Source organism: Pagrus major, chromosome 3 (assembly GCF_040436345.1).
Source record: "Pagrus major chromosome 3, Pma_NU_1.0".
Classification (NCBI taxonomy): domain Eukaryota; kingdom Metazoa; phylum Chordata; class Actinopteri; order Spariformes; family Sparidae; genus Pagrus; species Pagrus major.
In genome coordinates this window covers 4,815,236-4,833,759 of record NC_133217.1, presented here as the reverse complement: position 1 = coordinate 4,833,759, position 18,524 = coordinate 4,815,236, and the positions used below count along the sequence as shown (strand labels likewise).

Here is an 18,524-nt window from a genome sequence, read left to right as displayed (position 1 = left end):
ACCATTTTTTATAGCTACTTTCACATTCACGTCACATCAGCTTTTCTCGGCCTCGCGTCCATGACAACATTATCCACCTCTGTACGGTCCTCGCCTCTGCATGGAAGCACTGGCATTCAGAACCTTGACCCAGAGATAAACAAATAGAAGGACAATGACACAGATAAACATCCCCAAACAGTGGGTTGATGCTTCCTTTGGGGTTTGTGTTGGCATTTCAACCCAAAACTGCACTTTAGCAGCTGTTTGAGATGCAAACTGTGACATTCTGAATTTCAGTTGCGTCAATGAAGGACACTGAAGAATTGTAGAAACTCTGCCCCTTGTTCTATCAAGTTCTCGCCGAATTAATGGTGCAAACACTTTCTGAATTTATACAGCCTTAAGGCCAGACACTCGGGAAAAACATTTGTTTTCTTTCTTTTTCATTCACAAGTTAAATTTTAAATACTGGGCTATTTTACTTCTATGTCTTCTTCAAGACTAGTGGAAAGAAAACATTCTGGAAATGTCTGCAAATTAATGAATGTTAAAGGTCAAATTGATAACATTTTCAGGTGAAAAACAAATAATCTTATAAAATAATCTAGAGAACTTGTAGAGAGCTTTTCCTTAATAACATTATTATGATTGTGAATTAGTATTTTAAAAAATGTTAAATGTTAAAACACATTTAACTTACAAAGCCTAATGTGCATATTGTAACATTACATTTCAAAAAACATTAAAATACGTACTTCAAACACTTAACTTTCCAGTTTTATTCCTAACTACTGTGCATTCTGAAACTTTATACAAAGGGATTTGTTAATATATCATTCATGTCCTGATTTATGTAACATTTTATTTCTAAAAACATGGCAAAAATGATTGCTTAATGGTTGTTAACAGTTAATGGATTAAGTGATCCAAAATCCATCCTATTAAAACCTTGGACCCTAATATGTCATCAAAATGAAAGATGAATTTTGACCATGATTTCATTCAGTGTTAAAATTTTTGTTCCGGAAATGTAAGCAAATTAAGGCATATCTCATTACATAAACCCGAATTTTACATATTTACAAAAAAAATGTCTTACTGTAAATTTTCAACTGTGGAAGTTTCATGGTGATATCTCCAAGTTACCTTTAGTGACTCGCCTTAAGTCATCTCCACATTATCAAACATGTTGCCCTACTTGATCACATCGCGGTTACCTACCTCTCAGTCATGCCTGTCTTACCTGTTCTCTTGTTAAAGTGTCGATCAAAACAGAAGAGACAAAGTAATACTAACAACCACTGCCACGCATGTCATCCCCTCCCTCTCTTATCAATCTTCCCCTGTCACTCTCCTCTGTGCATTCTCCAATAAAGCAAAAATCGAAAATAAACTTGAACCCATCAGATGGTTATCGTTCCCGTGTGATTGTGACAGCTGACAGTCGAAACCTGCCGACGGAAATTCATTAACAGCGTGGCATCTGTGAAATAGTAAAGCTTGCGCACGACATGACATGTTTTCATTAAAAAGCACTGAACAGCAACTCTTATAGAAACAGCAAATGTAAGTCTCATGAGGGCGGAAGTTATATATGTGTTATGTACTTGTGTTTGTATGTGTGTGTAGGAGGGAGAAAGAGAATTATATGTGGAATAACAACACCGTGTTATGAAGGGTACATTCACTTAGACTCATTCGAAGCCGTTCTGTCAAATTAAAACCTCATACAAAACAGCAAGAAAACTTTCCAGTAACCCAACAATTCTGACGCGGTTGAAGAATACAAGAAGCAGTTCTTTGCGGTCTGGTGAATACAGTGCAATGCCAAAATAAAACAATTTTGGGAGAAACAAAATAACAGCCTTTGTGGTTTGAAGACAATGCATTATGATTGCTGTCAAGAGCATGTAAGATTCATCTGAAACTATTCTCTCAAACTCTTAAAGTGTACCACATCGGGCTATGGTGACATGTGAGACATACCTTCAATAAACACTAGACTGTGCACATACTGATGAGAATGTACCTGTTCAACATACTTGATACCTTCACAGTATATTTAAAGCACCTAACTCTGCCTTTTAAATCAACACAGGAAAGGAAAGTCTCACTTCCTATGGGACCTTTAAATAGTTGAGTGTGTATGGTAAGCACACAAAGTATCATGTATTTCCTCAAATCTTCAAGTCAAAGCATGATTTAAAAACATGATAATTTGACTTAATGTGTTATCATGACAGGAGATGAATAGGGACTAAAAAAGACAGACCAAAGTGAAGATTGATGCTTGCAGGCAGACAGGCGAAACAGGAAAAAAGATGACCAGGGAGGTTTTTCATCTTAACAGCGGTTCAAAAAGGAAAGGGGGTATGTAAGTGCACTGAAGGACCACAGTAAAAAGATTGAACTAAAATGAAAGACTGAATGCCATAGAACATTTTGATACAGAGAGTGTGTGTATGTGGGTAAGACGGCAACATTTCTATGTCCGGCTTTTGTGCATCGTTTCGTTAAAATGTTCAATTTACAAGTCTATTTACAGATTCACCGTGTCCCTTTAAATGATGAATCAGTTGCATGACTACTGTACCAATTAAAACAAAATCATTCAAAAGTAATTAGTACATCAAAAAGTTTCTTTTTCTTTAAATTTGTCAAGGCTATTAAAGTCTTTTCTCCTCATCTTATAGCAGTTCTTGAGAGCAACATAAATAATAACTGGAGGCAAACAAAGACAAGATTAATGTTCACAACCAGGTTAAGGTGAAAGATTAATGAATTTTTCAGTGAAAATTGCTGTCAACGGCAAACAAACTTTGTGCAAAGTTAATTTCTTTCCAATGACAGCAGCATGTATATTGTTAATGGCATTGGTAATATAGGTTTACACTGGCCATCAGCTTACCTTACATTGATCACTAACCTCACGGGTTACTGCGGTATTTTATCAACATAGTTGGACAATAAACCAAATGTCTACTTGTTTTATAACCAAGCAAGTGAGACCTGAAAAGTGGCTTTAATACCACCCAAAAGTAAATCACATCACAGACTTTACTTACATATTCTATGACTCACTTGTAAGAGCAACGGCTATCATTTAAAGTAACCTGATAAGCAGGAATAATGGCATTGACGAATGAAAAGAGATTAAATCAGATTGATAAAAGCTACGCAATGTTGACCAAAGACCAACGTTGTCTATAACACTAAAGAGAACCTTCCTGCAGACAATGCCAACTCAATTCATAATATAAGAACTATCAATAGCACCACTGTGACTAACATCTCATTACTGTGTGTAGGCTGCGACAAAGATGCTGGCTTCAATCAGAGAGTAAAAGAGCTTGTGAGGAAGAGCAAACTACATGAGTCAGAATGAGTCAAAGGAAGCAGGTCTGAATGAAACGTAATGAGGAGGAAGTTGAAGAGAGCCTTACAACAAACAGATCGATGCCGTCACTGCAGCTCCAGCTAATGATTGCATTATAGTTTTACCGCTGTACCTCAGGACAACCGAGCAGAGGCAGCAGTTAATGAGAATGGCATTTTTAACTGAACAACACAATCAAACGATATCCCCAGTTACTGTATACATTTATATGATCGCTAGCTCTGTGGCACAATTGATAATGTTTTTACTTCCTCACCATGGTAGCTCAAGACAAAGAAGCCTGCGCCAGAGAAGTCAGAGTGGAATTTGATGAGGATGATGTTGGAGGTCGAGTAGACGGACTCTAAAGCTGTGTTCCCACTAAATTGGCCAATCTGGGGAGACGACTGGTCTGGACCATCCCTACAGGGAAACAAAGAGAGAAGAAACGCACACACAGAAAGCTTGTGTTACAAAGAGGGTACTTACAGACTAAAGGCCCATAAACAAATGGAGCTTCTTTATAGAACAATAGGCAAGAAAAGTCACCCTAAAACATAATTTGAATAAGTTACTGCAGTCATCTCTGACAGTTAAATGGCTATTTGGGAACAGGAAATGGTTTCTCCGAGGCTAGAAACAAAGATAGAAGGGACTTGATGATATTTATGAGACAAAACGTGGAGATGCTCCATTGACTGCGAATGGGAGTCGGACACTGTGTGACAAAGCGCCGGCGTCCAGAGTGATTGTGCATGGCTGCAGGCTCATCTTCCATCTCAAAACAATCCAAACTACAATGTCACAAAGCCCATTCTGATAAAAAAAAAAACCCTCCACAAACTCAGATTCCAGTTCGCTCACAAAGGAGCAGCCCCTTTTTGTCTCTCGATAACAACACAGTTCAAAGCCCTGGCTCTCTTATTCTTGCTCTGGGAAGTTCATAAATATTGATTAAGCTGTCCTCAGATCATAAGAATAACAAATGTAAATCCTGTTGTAGACTTGGCTTTAGTTTAGTTTACTTCAGCCTGGCATTCATGAAAAGTTACACAATTACCACAGAAGGCAGACAGGAAGTTATCCGTCAACTGGCGGGTCAGGCTCTCTGTGCGGCCTCACTGGCATATTTCATCTTTAATGCCAAACCCGCCAGCTGTCAGGCTGGAAATAACCAATAGCACGGTCATTATCAGTGATTAAGAACTATTATCATGAAGTTAAATGAAATGATTATTTCCTGCTGTTAAGTGTTTTTGGATGAGGCCAATTATACCTGTCGGGTTATGTAAGGAATCATCCTCTTCTCTGATTCACATTGAGTGTTTCAGAGTCATCGGATTAGTATCATGCATTGCTTTCCACTGCTGATTATTGCTGACGCTAAAACTCCCTAACATTTATGAGCATAATATGGCAACATACTGTGGAGAGAACAAAGAACGCTTCAATGTGTGAGGCGGTGTAACGCGAGGTAACATCCGTGACATACATGATCGTTCTTAGGGTGATATCCTGTAGTAAGCCTCCCAGTATGAGACCAATTAGCAGACTAACTGACTGTCAGGTCAGCTGGTGCTGGACTGTGGAAACCGCTGCGAAAATCACACCTTTGCCACCGACACTGCACTCTCTACAGGAATCCAACGTTTGTGGCTGTGTGACTGAAATTGTGAGTCTTTTCATTTCATGTGTGTGGTTGCCGTCTTTGTTTTGTGTGGGTTCAGCAATTTTATTCACTTTTCCAACTGACAGCAGGGTCAGGGACCTGCTGTGCGACCAATTCATGGAAGTCGGCTGTGGGTGGACTGCACATGGCTCAACCTTGTTACGGTGATTGTAGGTAGAAGGGCAGGCTGCATGTTGCAGTTATAAGCTACATAGATACACTAAACGAGCCACACCCCACAGGTTTGAAGAAAAGGAGCTGTTGCACCTCGTATTTGCAGCCATTAAAAGAGCTGTGCAGCTAAAGAGAGGCAGTTCTCTAATGTCAAGTGTGTGCCCAACAAGCTCTCACATTTGTATGATTGTGTTATATAATCTAGCAGCATTTTGATGAGAAAGAGAATTAAAAGATCGATTAATTAATAGATGGTAAGACGGCAACAATGTTAAAGATTCTCTGGTTCTACAAAAGTTTTCTCAAAGGAAGCTAGACTTAACTGTCGTTGTAACTAACCTCAGGTCACATAATAGGATGATTTATTCTGGTAGAGAATAAGGGCCTCACATTGTCCAATTTCTTGGTGTACCTGTCCTTCTCTGGAGGAAGGAGACTATCAAAGTAATTATTTGAGACAGTCAGCGTTGGACACTTGTGGATCATCCATTGCCAGACTTTCTCAGCAGATAACGGCATTTTTTAGCTGTAAAATTGTTCTGAGAACTGTGTAGACTGCCAAGCCTGGAAATCTGGAAGGCTGTTAGCGCTAACATCATTACGGGCTAACAAAAGTACAAGACAGACATTTGGTCCTTCTGTGTTGGTCTAAAAATACATGTTTCCGCAGCACACCATTCCTTACCCTGCTGTTGTTGTGTTGTCCCTGCCTAGCCCTGCCTCTCCATGTCTGTGTGCCAGGTGACGTTTCTAAACTGTTGATGCTGCTCCCTGCTGTCTATTTTTAGGAGACAGGCTTTAGCTATAGAGAAAGGGGCAGCAACATGGCAACCCGGGAAAAGATTGTGCAGTCTCTTTATGGTTCTTCTGCCACCTTGTACCTGAAGAAAGCAGTACCACATGGTGTCTCAGCACCATTTACGCACACGTTACCAATGGCTGCTCCCTGCAAAAAGACTATTGAGGGGAGAAGTCGAGGCCGGGCAGGTAACGACAGAAGATGGATTGTACATAACACATAAGACCGACTGAGACTTAGAGATATTGTGAAGAACTGAGGGGCAAAAAACAAGACGGGATTAAACATGACAAGACGGAAATCATGTCAGAGTAAATTTATATGCAAGGGGAGATGTCTGTAGTCATAGTAACCCTTGCAGGAATTTAGCCAATTAGTGGCCAGTGCTGAAAAGATGTTAAGGAGCATGCCATCCTGTGTGAAAGAGAGAATCTGTGCTTGTGTGTGTACAAGCTGAAGTTCTCTGAATATGTGGCACAAATGAAATGGCTATTCACTCAAATAAAAAAAAGATCACTTCTCAGTGAAATAGATCTCGATGAAGCACAAAAATATTGAAAAGAAGCAGCACCTAGTCGGGATCAAGAGTGTCAGTTAACAAGTAGAGTGGAAATGGAAAAATATGAAAATAAATAACACCTACCAGACGGTAATGTAGTCATATATTGGCTCAGTGCTCAGTACAGTGAAATTAATGTAGATCCCGTGTCCAGGAGGAACTCGAACACTCCACACACAGTCCTGGAAGTTTGGGTACTCCTCGGGGTGACCGGGAGAATAAATGGTTCCATTTAACGACGTGATGTTGCCACCACAGAGAGCTGTGAGACAGAATATTAACAGAATTACCTTTAATATATTACCAGGAAATTAGTATTGCCTTCATGAAGCTTTAGTAATTGTCTGGATGACTGAGAGAGGACACATCGCTGTCAGTCCCATAATGACCACTGGATAACTCCTTAATACCTTGAATAAATTGTCATTATAGTTTTATTTCTTGTCTGTAGCACAGGTATTCCTCTGAGTGATAGTTTCGCTCATCGCAGCTGAGAGCTATACGACTGAATATCAACAGCTTTTTAAATTAAAGGCCCTTGATTAAGTGTTAATGCTCGAAAGTCTGAAAGCCTTAAAATGAAAATAAGAATAACAATAATTGGATTAGTGAGCGGCTACTTATCATTAAGTTAGAATAATATTATCTATTGATATAATTTCACGGCTGGAAATGAAAAACAAGAAAATACCTGACACAACTTCTTATTTTTCTTAGTTTTTCCACTTTGCTTTCAGTGCTTTATCTGCAGCGTATGCTCTCTGTTTAATAATGGAATAATACTTCAATGGAGATGGAAACACCATTACCAATATCCACAACAGTGATGATATCAGTGTTAACAGCCATTAAAAAACATTCACGAATGAGGAAGCCTAGGAGAAAATATGGCCCACAAAAACCTAGTTTACCAGTAAACATCTAGCTGTAAACATATGAAACCTCTCAAGCCAAAGAAAAGTACGCTGTATTCAACCACACGCAGACATTGTAACAGGTACAAATACAACCTTCTTTATTACCTTCACATCGTGGTAGTGGGTGATTCCAGTTTCTGCTGATTCCATGTAAACATGTGAGTGATGCATCTCCGATCAGGGAATATCCAGGCAGACATTCAAACGACACCGTCATCCCAACACTGAAGTCTGTGCCAATCACGATGCCGTTACGAAATGGTCGAGGGTCTGGGCAACTCTGGAGCTGGTAGGCTTGAGTGACAATAGCCCAGATTAGTCATGAAAATAGTAACAATACAGGACTTGTAGTGCTTTTTTCTCTAACTGTGTAACCCCACTAAAACCATTCATAGAAAGACACAATAAATACAGCCAATCACTGATTAGGCAATAGTTAGTCTGGATAAGAAATGTAGTGGATAGTCCAGGCAGGAAAAACATCATAATGTGGAAATAGTTAATTAAAATCAAGTCAAACAGGAGTCAAGGACAAAGATGGTTAAGAAATTTTGGCATACATTCCTAGGCTCATTACTGGTCAACGCTGCAAACTCAATCTACGATCTGAAACACCAGCTGTAGCTGCCAAATGGACCACAACCTGCCCTTAAAAGGTCCAGTGTGTAGGATTTAGGGGGGGTTAGGAAGATCTATTGGCAGAAATTGAATAAAATATTATAATCTTTATATTTTAATGAATGCATAATCACCTGAAACTAAGAATTTTGGATCTACATAGATGTTGCACCACTATGTTTCTACAGAAGCCCAGGACAGACAAACCCAAAGCTTCATGTTTTTCGCGTTTGCAGCAGCCATTGTAGAGGAGTATTTTGTTGGTTGCAATCTACAAACTCACCACAAGATGCCACACAATCCTATAAACCGGACCTTCAGGTACTTCAGGTAATTCTCCTGTTTTTATTCACCTTGAATGCTCTCGGAGGTATTGAGAAAAAAATAGTAGTACTGAAAAATAATTAACTATTAAAGTAACGCAAGGGCAAGGTAAAGAATTTGGTTTATTAAATATGAGCATGTACGAACAGAGTTCCAAACGCCAACTCATAATTCCTCTTGTACGTGTAAGATGAACAACTACTGCACTCTACAACCTACATTTCAAATAAAACTGAAATGCTACAGAGAAACTAAAAAAAAAAAACAGCTGCAGACTTCTAGATATAAATTAAGATTACTTAATTTTTGACAAGTGTATCATGCGCCAGTGAAGCTCATACTTGTCCTTCTGATATTGCTAAAATACACTCAAATTAAATCTGACAGTCTGCCATTTAAACATTTTAGTCACAGCGACTTTTCACAGCCAGAGTAACAAGAGTCAAGAGTTTGCATGACTGAAGAAAGACATGTGCCTGAGAAAGACAAACATTAGCAGTAATAATAGTCCTGTTTTAAAACACTCTGGCAGTGCTCCTGTCGAGATGAGATAAAAGGTATTATTCATCAGCCACTGTAATTTGCACGTTAATGGAATTAGCTTAATGTACAAATGAGGCTATCTGCAAGATTTGTCATAATAAATATAAGACTGCTCAAAACCTTTTTAGTGTGACATAGAATAAATATAAAACTTGTCTCATCACTGAAACTAATCCAAAAACGTGGACTTCCATCAACCCTATAATTTTTTTGGCAACCACTTTAACAGTCAAACAACATTTTTTTATTGTTGTCTGAATGTCTAAAATTTTACTGTTAGTCACTCCTGACAAATGAAGTCAGTCATGCTGATGTTTAAATCTGTGAACCAAGTTTCCACATTGGCAACTTTCAGAAAGAGCAAAGTCAGACTTCTGCACTTGTTTCCTTTTCTTGACAAACGATCAGTGTACAGAAGAGGAACTTGTAAAAAAGAAAGAACATTTACCTTGATATGTGATGTGGAACCCTGGTTTGTTTTGTGAATAGTCGCTGTGGAAGAAGAAGCTGGTCTGGTGGGTGGTGCTGAACAGCGGCTTGGGGATGAGTGGACCGCTGAACCGGTCGATGACCGAGCCCGTCTCCAGTGTTCCACTGCGAATCTCTAAGTAATCATGGATTGCTTCGGTGGAGAAGTTCAGAAACTGGAGATGGATACCTGAGGGGAAAACACATCGCTCATGACATTTACAGCAATCGGTAAAGCTTGACGGACAGAGAGGCTGGCAATAAAAGCATTAGTAGATGCTTCATCTGCAGCCAGTCGTTGACAAAGTGGATAAAGCCCTACGACACTGATTGAGTGAGGGAGTGGGTGGGTAATTGAATAAATCAATCAATGAATAACATAGATGTATGAAGGGCGAGACAGAAAGAGACAAACACAGAACGCAGATACACAGGTCTAATGGAAAGTGAACCAAACACACTGTTTCAAAGTTGACAGTGTTTCTTACCGAAGCCGACAGGTAAGTTGACTGTCCATGTGCAGTCTAATCCACTCGGGTAGTTGCCGGGGTAACCAGGGCTAAGAATCACTCCACTTACATCTGTCATAGACCCACCGCACTGGGCTGCACACACACACACAAACAAACACACACACACACACACACACATATCACAGAAAGAGAGGAAACAGTGGTTCAGTGTTGAAAGCAACCATCAAAAGCAGGAGGCTGACCTCAGTAAGTACAACAGATATACTTCCCCTTTTTTGAAGAGTCTTCTTCTAGCAGGACACTTGAGTATCTTCGACCTGACATTTTGCATCATTTTGAATCAAACATTAATATTCTGAGTCTGTAATAAATGCCCTTCTTGAATAAATTACCATTGTGCAAGAAGATGTGCGTGTGTGTGTGTCCGCTTGTTTCCTCTAGTTTGCCTCAGTGCATGCTGATGATCCGGCACACTGTGCATGTTTATGGCGGCGACTGGCTGAGCTTTGCATCAGTTTAAAAGCTTAATCAAATTCTGCACAGAATACTAAATAATCAGCTCATCACAGAACAGTAAATTGATCAAACGGCTTATTTTCCAGAGAGTCAGGGCAGGCGATGGAGGCTGCTTGCATCATTTCTGCAGCACTCAGGTTTTGCATGCGTCTCCAGGCTTGATTGCATGCATGTGTGTGTGTGTGTGTGTGTGTGTGTGTGTGTGTGTGTGTGTGTGTAAAGGAGGAGTACACCTACCAAGACATAGCGGTACAGGGTAGTTCCATCTTCTCACAGGTCCGGGCATGCAGGTTATGTGAGCATTGCCCTGGGAATGTAAAAGCAAGCACAGTCTATTATCATGTAACAGCTGGGAAATCACCACCGATGAGCTTTGAATAATTTGGCCTAAAAATGCTGTTTAATCTACTCAACAATAATATTCATGTTTCGCAATAACAACTGAAGCCATGCTGTATTTAAGCATGAGGAAGGCAAGCCTCCATTAGAGCTGTATACTGCACAGAAATCGGGCAGACCACACCAGAGACATTCATAATTCAGGAGTTGTGCAAACCACACCAGAGTTGTATGTTTAGCAAGGGCTGGGAAAACCACTCGAGAGCGGGGTTTCCTTCTGATTCACAGTTTAAATAGTTCTTGGTTTGTGCAGCCAGGGGAGGAAAAGAGGGAATTGCGTCAATCAGAAAAGCTGAGCAACCTTTCATGATTTCACACACAAATCTGGCAGTCGGTTCGCATTAAACAACCGCAACTTGGAGTGCGTGCGTGTCTTCTGCGTTTCAGGAATGACTATCCTCCAATTACTGACAGTCCCGAGGTACAGCAGTAAGAAAAACAGTATACACACCGAGGCTGTAGTTTTACCTGCAGAGAGTATCCTTGTTCACAAGAAAACTGTACGACGTCTCCCACCATAAATCTGTCTCCTTGTCTTATTCCGTAGCTAGGAGTCTGAGGCTCTGGACACGACTCCAGTCCAATAGCTGATAAGAAATGTGAAATAAAGCTCCAGTCATCGTTATGCATATATAGCATATGGCGCAGATAAAGCTGTATAGTAAAAGACAAATAAATACCTGTATATTCCAGGTGAAAACCAGCAGCTGAGACGCTAATATCAGAGCTGAAGCTGAGATAGAGGTTGTTAGATGTACTATTCAGCAGAGGGGGGATGGTGGTGCCTGAGAGCAAAGAGAGAGGAAGAGAGCAACAGAGGACCAAAATCAGATTTTTTTCATTTTTCAGCTGAGGCTTGAAAGCAAATGATCTTAGTTATCTGACAGCAAAGGCAACAACAAAGGCCTCCCAAACCTACATTTTCACTTTTTTTTTGTTTGTGAAGTGTTCTCTGAGGAGGGAGAGGGGAATTACTTTTATATGAGACATCTGTTTTATTTGAAACCACTTTTAAATGTTGACTTGACCTACTTAGCGTGGCGAGGCGAAGTACAAAGTGAAAAACAGCGCGAAGAAAAGCTGGTGCAACAGGGTGATTCTGTCAGGGCCCTTCACAGTAAAATTATCGGTGCTTCACTGTAATGTTCAGGAATATTAGCCAACTCTAATCTCCAATGTCCAACCAGTGAGCTATGAGCAAAGCCTTGTTATGATTTACGCGTTGGTTTTTGTTCAGTGGCAGGTGTGTGAACAAAACTTATTAAAGTTCCAGAGAGATTTTCTGAATGAACGTTGAATTAGGCTACCGGATGTTATTGGTTGCCTGTTGTGTGTGGGGGAATTAATTAGCAGCATTTTTGAGCAGTCTGTAGCTTCCCTGCTGGTCGGGTTCCCAGAGAAAATCTCATTCATTATCATAATGGAATATAAAAAATGATTTTTCCTTAATAATAAATGATGATTGATGATGAATAATGAACCGCATGGATTTAACCATAACCGTTGTTTTGGGACGCACGACAGTATTAATTAACATCTGTAATTGACAAGTAAGAAAAAGTTTTATCAGCACCCTGAAAGTATTTAATCATTCAGACTTTTTATGTGGACATGCGTCACTGTCACGGTCATTTCATTGGCTACAATATAATCTCTTACCCAGTTTGTCATAAAGATGTCGAGCCTTTCCATAGATTATTCAACACAACAAGCAGATAATCAAAAGACTTCGATTCCCTAAAAGAAGTATTAGAACCCCCCACAAAGTGCTGACTTGACAGCTTCTTGAATTATAAAAGTGACTGTTTTGAACGAATATGAGTTTGTTTTTTAATAACAGGAAAAGACGAGAAGAGAAATATGGTTTAGACTTTCTTGCTTCTGTGTGCATGAGTGAAATAAGGAGTGTGTGTTTTTATATAAAAGTGTTAAAAAGATATATTTCTTTTCATTTTTGCAGCATTATCTGGGTGTGAGAAGCTAAATTGTAAAAGATAGTGGGTAACATATTGAACATACTGTTTTGTGTGTGGATTGGAAGACAATTTCATACTGTCTTACTTTGTTTTGGCGGACCCTGCCACCTTTCTAGCTTCAAACAGTGTTCTGGGGACCTTAGTTTCCTCTGAGAACAGCTTGTTTATTCAGTTATGGAAAAAAATAAAAATTTCTGAGTTCGTACTATGACCTCATTATTATTGTAAATATTGCATTTCTTCAATGAAGAATCTCTTCAAAACTACATAGTGCCCCTTTAAATCTATGAACAAGTTGCAGTGCTTTTATATGATTTGTTTGAATTTGATTTTGTATGAATGTTGTGTTGTTGGTAATCAGTTATAAATATCAAACAAACAATCATTACCATGAATTAAACAGAGTTGTAATGAAGCTGCTAACTGTGTTGAAGCTAATTTTAAAGTGATGGCGTTGTGCAGTAAATTTTGGAATCATTAAGAAATGTGAATAATTGTTTTTGAATGTATGTGTTTGACACATCGTATGATGGGATGCTGACTAAACATCTATTCCTAGAAGAGAATTAGAGTCTAAGAGGATCAATTAGCTATGCAACAAATAACATTCTCACATGTCTTTCGAGTAATCGCAGATAAACAAGCAGGTGTCAGCGGATGTGCTCCTCAGCTCCTGCTGGGAGACTCAGACGGAAACCAGTTAAGCTCTGACTGCAGTGAAGCAGTGGGCCAAACAGGCAGCATCTTGTATGTATTGTGTACACTATGTCAACTTGCAATGTTAATCTAGCTCTTTTGAATCTATCTGTCAAGCTATATTTACAAGACAGTTCCTCTTTTATTTTGCTATGTAGAGCATAAATGCTTGTAAAGGAGCTCTGGGCTTAAAAATTGGATTCTTTCCCATGTACTCAAACCCCAACTACAACAACCATTTACCTTAATAGAAAAACAAAAAATGCTGTTCAGTAAGTCTCACTACCAAATGAACTCACACTAGATGCTATAATTCAATGACATAATTGTATGTTTCCTACATGCTAATTTATTGCAATTTGTCTCACACTCACGCACATTTTGTTCAAACACTTTTTGTTGGCGAGAATGGCTATGATATGTGTACGTTTTTTGAGTATCACTATAAAAACACTGAAACAGAAAGCTGTTTACCAGAGTAGCTGCCCAGTCTTGGTGCGTGGTTGTCGGCACCGTCGTAAAAATCCAGAGAGTCCCAGTTATGCTCAGTGGCAAAACTCACAACTTGAATCTGGAGAGACACATAAAGAGGAGGAGAAGGACAGAATGTGCTCTTAGCTCTTGTTTCAATGACTTAAAAAAGCAATAAAAGCACCCAAATTGTTATTTGATTGCATCTGGTACGTTTGCTCTTTCTATGCACAAATTTAGAAAGAAACTAAAACACATAATGTCAGTTAATTGCTATAAATATTCAATAAAACTGTGAAACAGCATGAAAAAAGGAGGCTGAAAGAATATGTAAATGATCCAGAACACACATGTGCCTAATGTAATGTCCTGTAAAATTTAAGGAGAAATTTAAATGCTCTTAGGTGTCTGTCAAATATTTCTATCATACTCTGTGTCCGAGGCATCTTTGCCTTTGTACTTGTCCGTGACAGCGGTTTAGCTTACACGCAATCTGGCTTTATCTCTCACGATTAGATCTTATCTAGTTATCTCTGGATGGGCCCTCTCTCACAAACCATCCATCCATTCATCCTTCTAATAATATCTTATCTTCTTTGACATCCTGCCTGCTCAGCTTTTAAGCCAATGATACATAGGTCAGCCAGGAAGCAGCGAGTTACGGGTACTACCTGTATTCCTGCCCCTTCTGGTACGGAGACCTTCCACACACAGTTCTGGTTGTTGTCGTAGGGCTCTGGGTATCCAGGCGACAGGATGGTCCCACGACGAGAGGTCAACGCACCCCCACAGGGGACTGAGAGAGAGCAGAGAGGAGAGAGAAGCAGAGGTTAAAACAACACTTTGTCTGAAAGTAATAGGAAAAGAGAAAGTCGATTGTGCCATCTCTTCCCCGGCAGAGGAGAGGACCAAAGAGCCTGAGGCCTGGGAGACAGATATGTAGGCCTACGGTTAATTTGATTTTTAAGTATTCTTAAAACTGGAGAGTCTATTGTATGGCTGATTATGCATCTTGCTATGCTAGTCTGGGAATATATTTACCTATGCATGTTGGCAGGGTGTCATTCCACTGTGCCAGGTTGTCTGGTACACTCTCACACCGTATGGCAGTAGAACCATGCAGGATATAACCCGGGTTGCACTCAAACTGCACCAAGGAGCCGACTGCAAAGTCATTACCGAGACGCTTCCCAAAGCGTGGCTCAGGAACTGAACTGCACTGGGTGGAGCTGGTCCTCGGTACAGCTGTGGAAATAAGAAAGGCCACAATCACTCTGGTTTATTGCTGCCATGCTTGACCTTGACACTTTCAAAATGTGTTTATTTTTTTCTTTTTAATGTGGGTTCACATAAAACTGTGACATAGTGTGTTAAATGGCTTCTTAAAATATTTTTGGTAATAGTAAATAGAAAATTCTGGAAAAAACAAACAAAAAAACAATACAACTTTCAACATGAGGATAAAAGCCTGTTCTCCAAATTCTTAAACCTTTAATAGCTGTTTTAACGGTTCCGGCTATACTAAATGCCAAAAAAATAAACCAGCACTGCTAAAAAAATAAAAAATAAAAGAATATTCAATGCTTAAATTGATTATTCCTGCTGAGCTTGGTCATGATACTCTCATTAAAAAGATATTTATTTGTTTTTTGTGGCTTTGATGGCTAAATAAGTAAACCACAAACAAAAACACACTGTGACATTGTATGTAAAATGGCTACTTAGAGAATGGGAAAAAATCTTAAAAAACTTTCAGCATGAGGTTTATAAGCTAGATCACCAAACCCTGAAACCTTACCTATCATATTTATTCTTCTTATTTTGTTTTAAATAGCTGTTTTAATGATTCTGACTGTAATACAGTACAATACCAGTACTACTACTGCTACTACTTATTAATAATAAATATAATAAATAATAGTACATTTTGATACTTGTGATTGGCGTACCTTGGTAGACAAAGTGAAATCCCTTTGCGGTTTCTGGTCCAACTGTGGTAAACTTTATCGTGATCTGGTTTCCCGAACTCAAAGGGAGAGACTCGCCTAGAGAGAGAAAGAGAGATCAGAGAGAAAGACATGGATAGGGCTCAGGTTGTCCATCTGTCCATCCATCCATCCATCCATCCATCCATACATCAAACCATCCATCCATCCTCACCAGAGTGGGACCCAGAGAGAGAAGACAGTAGAGTGTTTTGTTGAGTGGGTCCATCGTAGATCTCCACCACATCGTTTAGAGATGTCTGGAATAACACAAACTGACCAAAGAGGACTGGAGACAAAAAAGAGGGAAAAAATGACACATAGAGAGATGAGTTAACCACAGTTGAACGGTGCCAAATTATTATTCCACGCCACTGTGTGAGCCTGACCTTCCAATGATAGAATTAACCTGTAACACCCAATTTAAATTTTATTAAGCTGTAGTGTCAACTTCTATTTGAAGCCAACTACTGGCACAAAATTACATATCAGGACACTTAACAGTCAGAACACCACCTCATCCTCATCATGCACCAGTCCAACCAACCGAAATCTCCATGATTAGACGGCAAGGATGTTGTCATAGCGTGTGAAAATGCTGACGTTGGGCAGCATTTTCACACTTATTTTGTTGACATATGCCAGTAGGGGACGATTTTTCTGTCTTTGTACTTTACAAGCAGGCATGAGTGGTAATCTGTCAAACCCATGTCTCTAAACCCATGTTTTACTATGTTGTTGCCTGGTGCACTGGCCCAGGAATTAATCCCAGGCCTCCCATATAATAGCTGGAGATTCCTTTGCTAAACCATGAATTTTACAGTGCATCTGTGGTGGCAGGTAGCATTATAAGACCCCCCGGAGGTCTGAGAACTCATTTTTGCTCAAACAAGTACAAGTCTCTCTGTCTTGGCTGATCTCTGTGTCCTCAAATCAATCGTAAGTCGCCTAAAGATGCAAATCTGTAGGTGTTGTTGTAGAAATGGAAATGAGTTAGTCTGCAGCATGCAGAAAAAATGTTCTTTAGGATAAATTACATTTATTTCAGCCTCAATAAAGCCAGCTCCCTGACTACACACACACACACACACACACACACACACACACACAGAAATATCATCTCTACCTCTCTCTCTCTTGGCCCCAAAGGCTGAGGTGTAAAGGATTATATCTGAACAGTGCCAAGGATATTCGGCTATAAGAAGGTCACTGGTCACTTTGTACAAGGCTGTTTCTCTCTGCGGAGCTCTTTGAAAGCATGAGCCGCATTTTGCTAAAACATTGCTCTGACTCACAAAAGATACGCTGTCTGCTTTCATGTAAATCCTCGTTTCAGGTTAAAATAATGACAAGTGAAACGGAACAAACAAAACAGTGGATTCTCAATTGGAATCTGACAACAAAACAAAATCACAATGAAAGAGGTTAGCTCTATTGTATGGATGAATCCCCCCTATAAAGCTTGTGTCTTGTAGCCATGTCACGGTCGTACATAAGGATGCGTACTGTATGAGGGCATGCCGTTGAGTGGTCATAAAGAATGACAGATTCTGCCCGTCAGCAGAAACACTTTAAAGCTCCCACTGTGTATAGATTTTAAGGAAATCAGAGTGATTAAGGTTTAAATCAGTCCTCGCTGTAATATCGACATAATGCGGAGCAGGTGGAGGAGTTCACAGCTGAACAGATTTCCGGCAGGAGGACGCACATTGAAGCATAACAACATTAACACACACTGGGAATAGCTTACACGCCTTTGGATATCACAGAGGATTTCACTCACACTGAGATAGTACAAAAAAACATATACATAACATCACAGAAGCCACACACAGGAACATAAATATAGTAGTGTTGTCCTCCACTGTGTTAACCACTTGGCTTGTTAGAGAAATCCCTCTGCACTGCAGTCACGTAAAAGCCGGTAGATCCGTTCAGTCGTCCAGGTTTTGCCCCGGCAAAGTTTAAATCAATCCACTGGACTTGTTATCAAATGATTGAAAATATTTCACTGTTCATTTGAAAAGCTTCTCCTGCTCTTGACATCAGATGGAGAAAACCTGGGCATCGATCCCTGTGGAGTTGCCATGCCTCCCGATGAGCTGTCTGAGTGGGCGTCCTCAGCTATGTCCTCATTCAACAGGAGGTATGGCATCTCCACAGGGATGAAAGCCAAAGGGTTTTCCCCACCTGTTGTGAAAACTGAAGGAGCCATTTGTATGAATGGTGAAACATCATTTATCCTTTAGTAACCAGTCCAGTGGTTTGATTGCAACTTCTCTGATCATCAAAAAGTTAGGAAAATGCAACCTTGAGCCTGTTTCTGCTGTTACATCATAAATTACAGGCATATTTTTCATATAATATAGACATGTTTTTAATTTCTTTTTTCTATTTTGTGAGTGACGGCTGCTAAACTAATCTGGGCATGCAGTAGAGCTCCAACACTGCAACTCAACAAAGCAATCTCTGTCTCTTCGCCTTGTGTGGGAGGTTCAGGGAGGGGTTGCCTTTGTGTATTATACAATATGTAGGCCAACCAAATGCTAGCTGCTCTCAGTCAAAATACCTACATGGAC

General features: G+C 39.8%; 1 protein-coding gene across 1 annotated transcript in view; it reads right to left on the bottom strand.

Annotated features, from left to right (window-relative positions):
- LOC140993902 (CUB and sushi domain-containing protein 3-like) overlaps window positions 1–18,524 on the bottom strand; it is a 348,249-nt gene that overhangs the window by 40,185 nt on the left and 289,540 nt on the right. The window contains exons 34-46 of the mRNA XM_073463463.1: window positions 16,121–16,234; window positions 15,910–16,005; window positions 15,002–15,205; window positions 14,632–14,756; window positions 13,964–14,060; window positions 11,498–11,602; window positions 11,286–11,404; window positions 10,656–10,725; window positions 9,918–10,034; window positions 9,410–9,619; window positions 7,582–7,770; window positions 6,644–6,821; window positions 3,636–3,781 (exon numbers count right to left, since the gene is read on the bottom strand). Of these exons, the coding sequence (XP_073319564.1) occupies window positions 3,636–3,781; window positions 6,644–6,821; window positions 7,582–7,770; window positions 9,410–9,619; window positions 9,918–10,034; window positions 10,656–10,725; window positions 11,286–11,404; window positions 11,498–11,602; window positions 13,964–14,060; window positions 14,632–14,756; window positions 15,002–15,205; window positions 15,910–16,005; window positions 16,121–16,234 (1,770 nt within the window). The remainder of the gene's footprint in view (window positions 1–3,635; window positions 3,782–6,643; window positions 6,822–7,581; window positions 7,771–9,409; window positions 9,620–9,917; window positions 10,035–10,655; window positions 10,726–11,285; window positions 11,405–11,497; window positions 11,603–13,963; window positions 14,061–14,631; window positions 14,757–15,001; window positions 15,206–15,909; window positions 16,006–16,120; window positions 16,235–18,524) is intronic.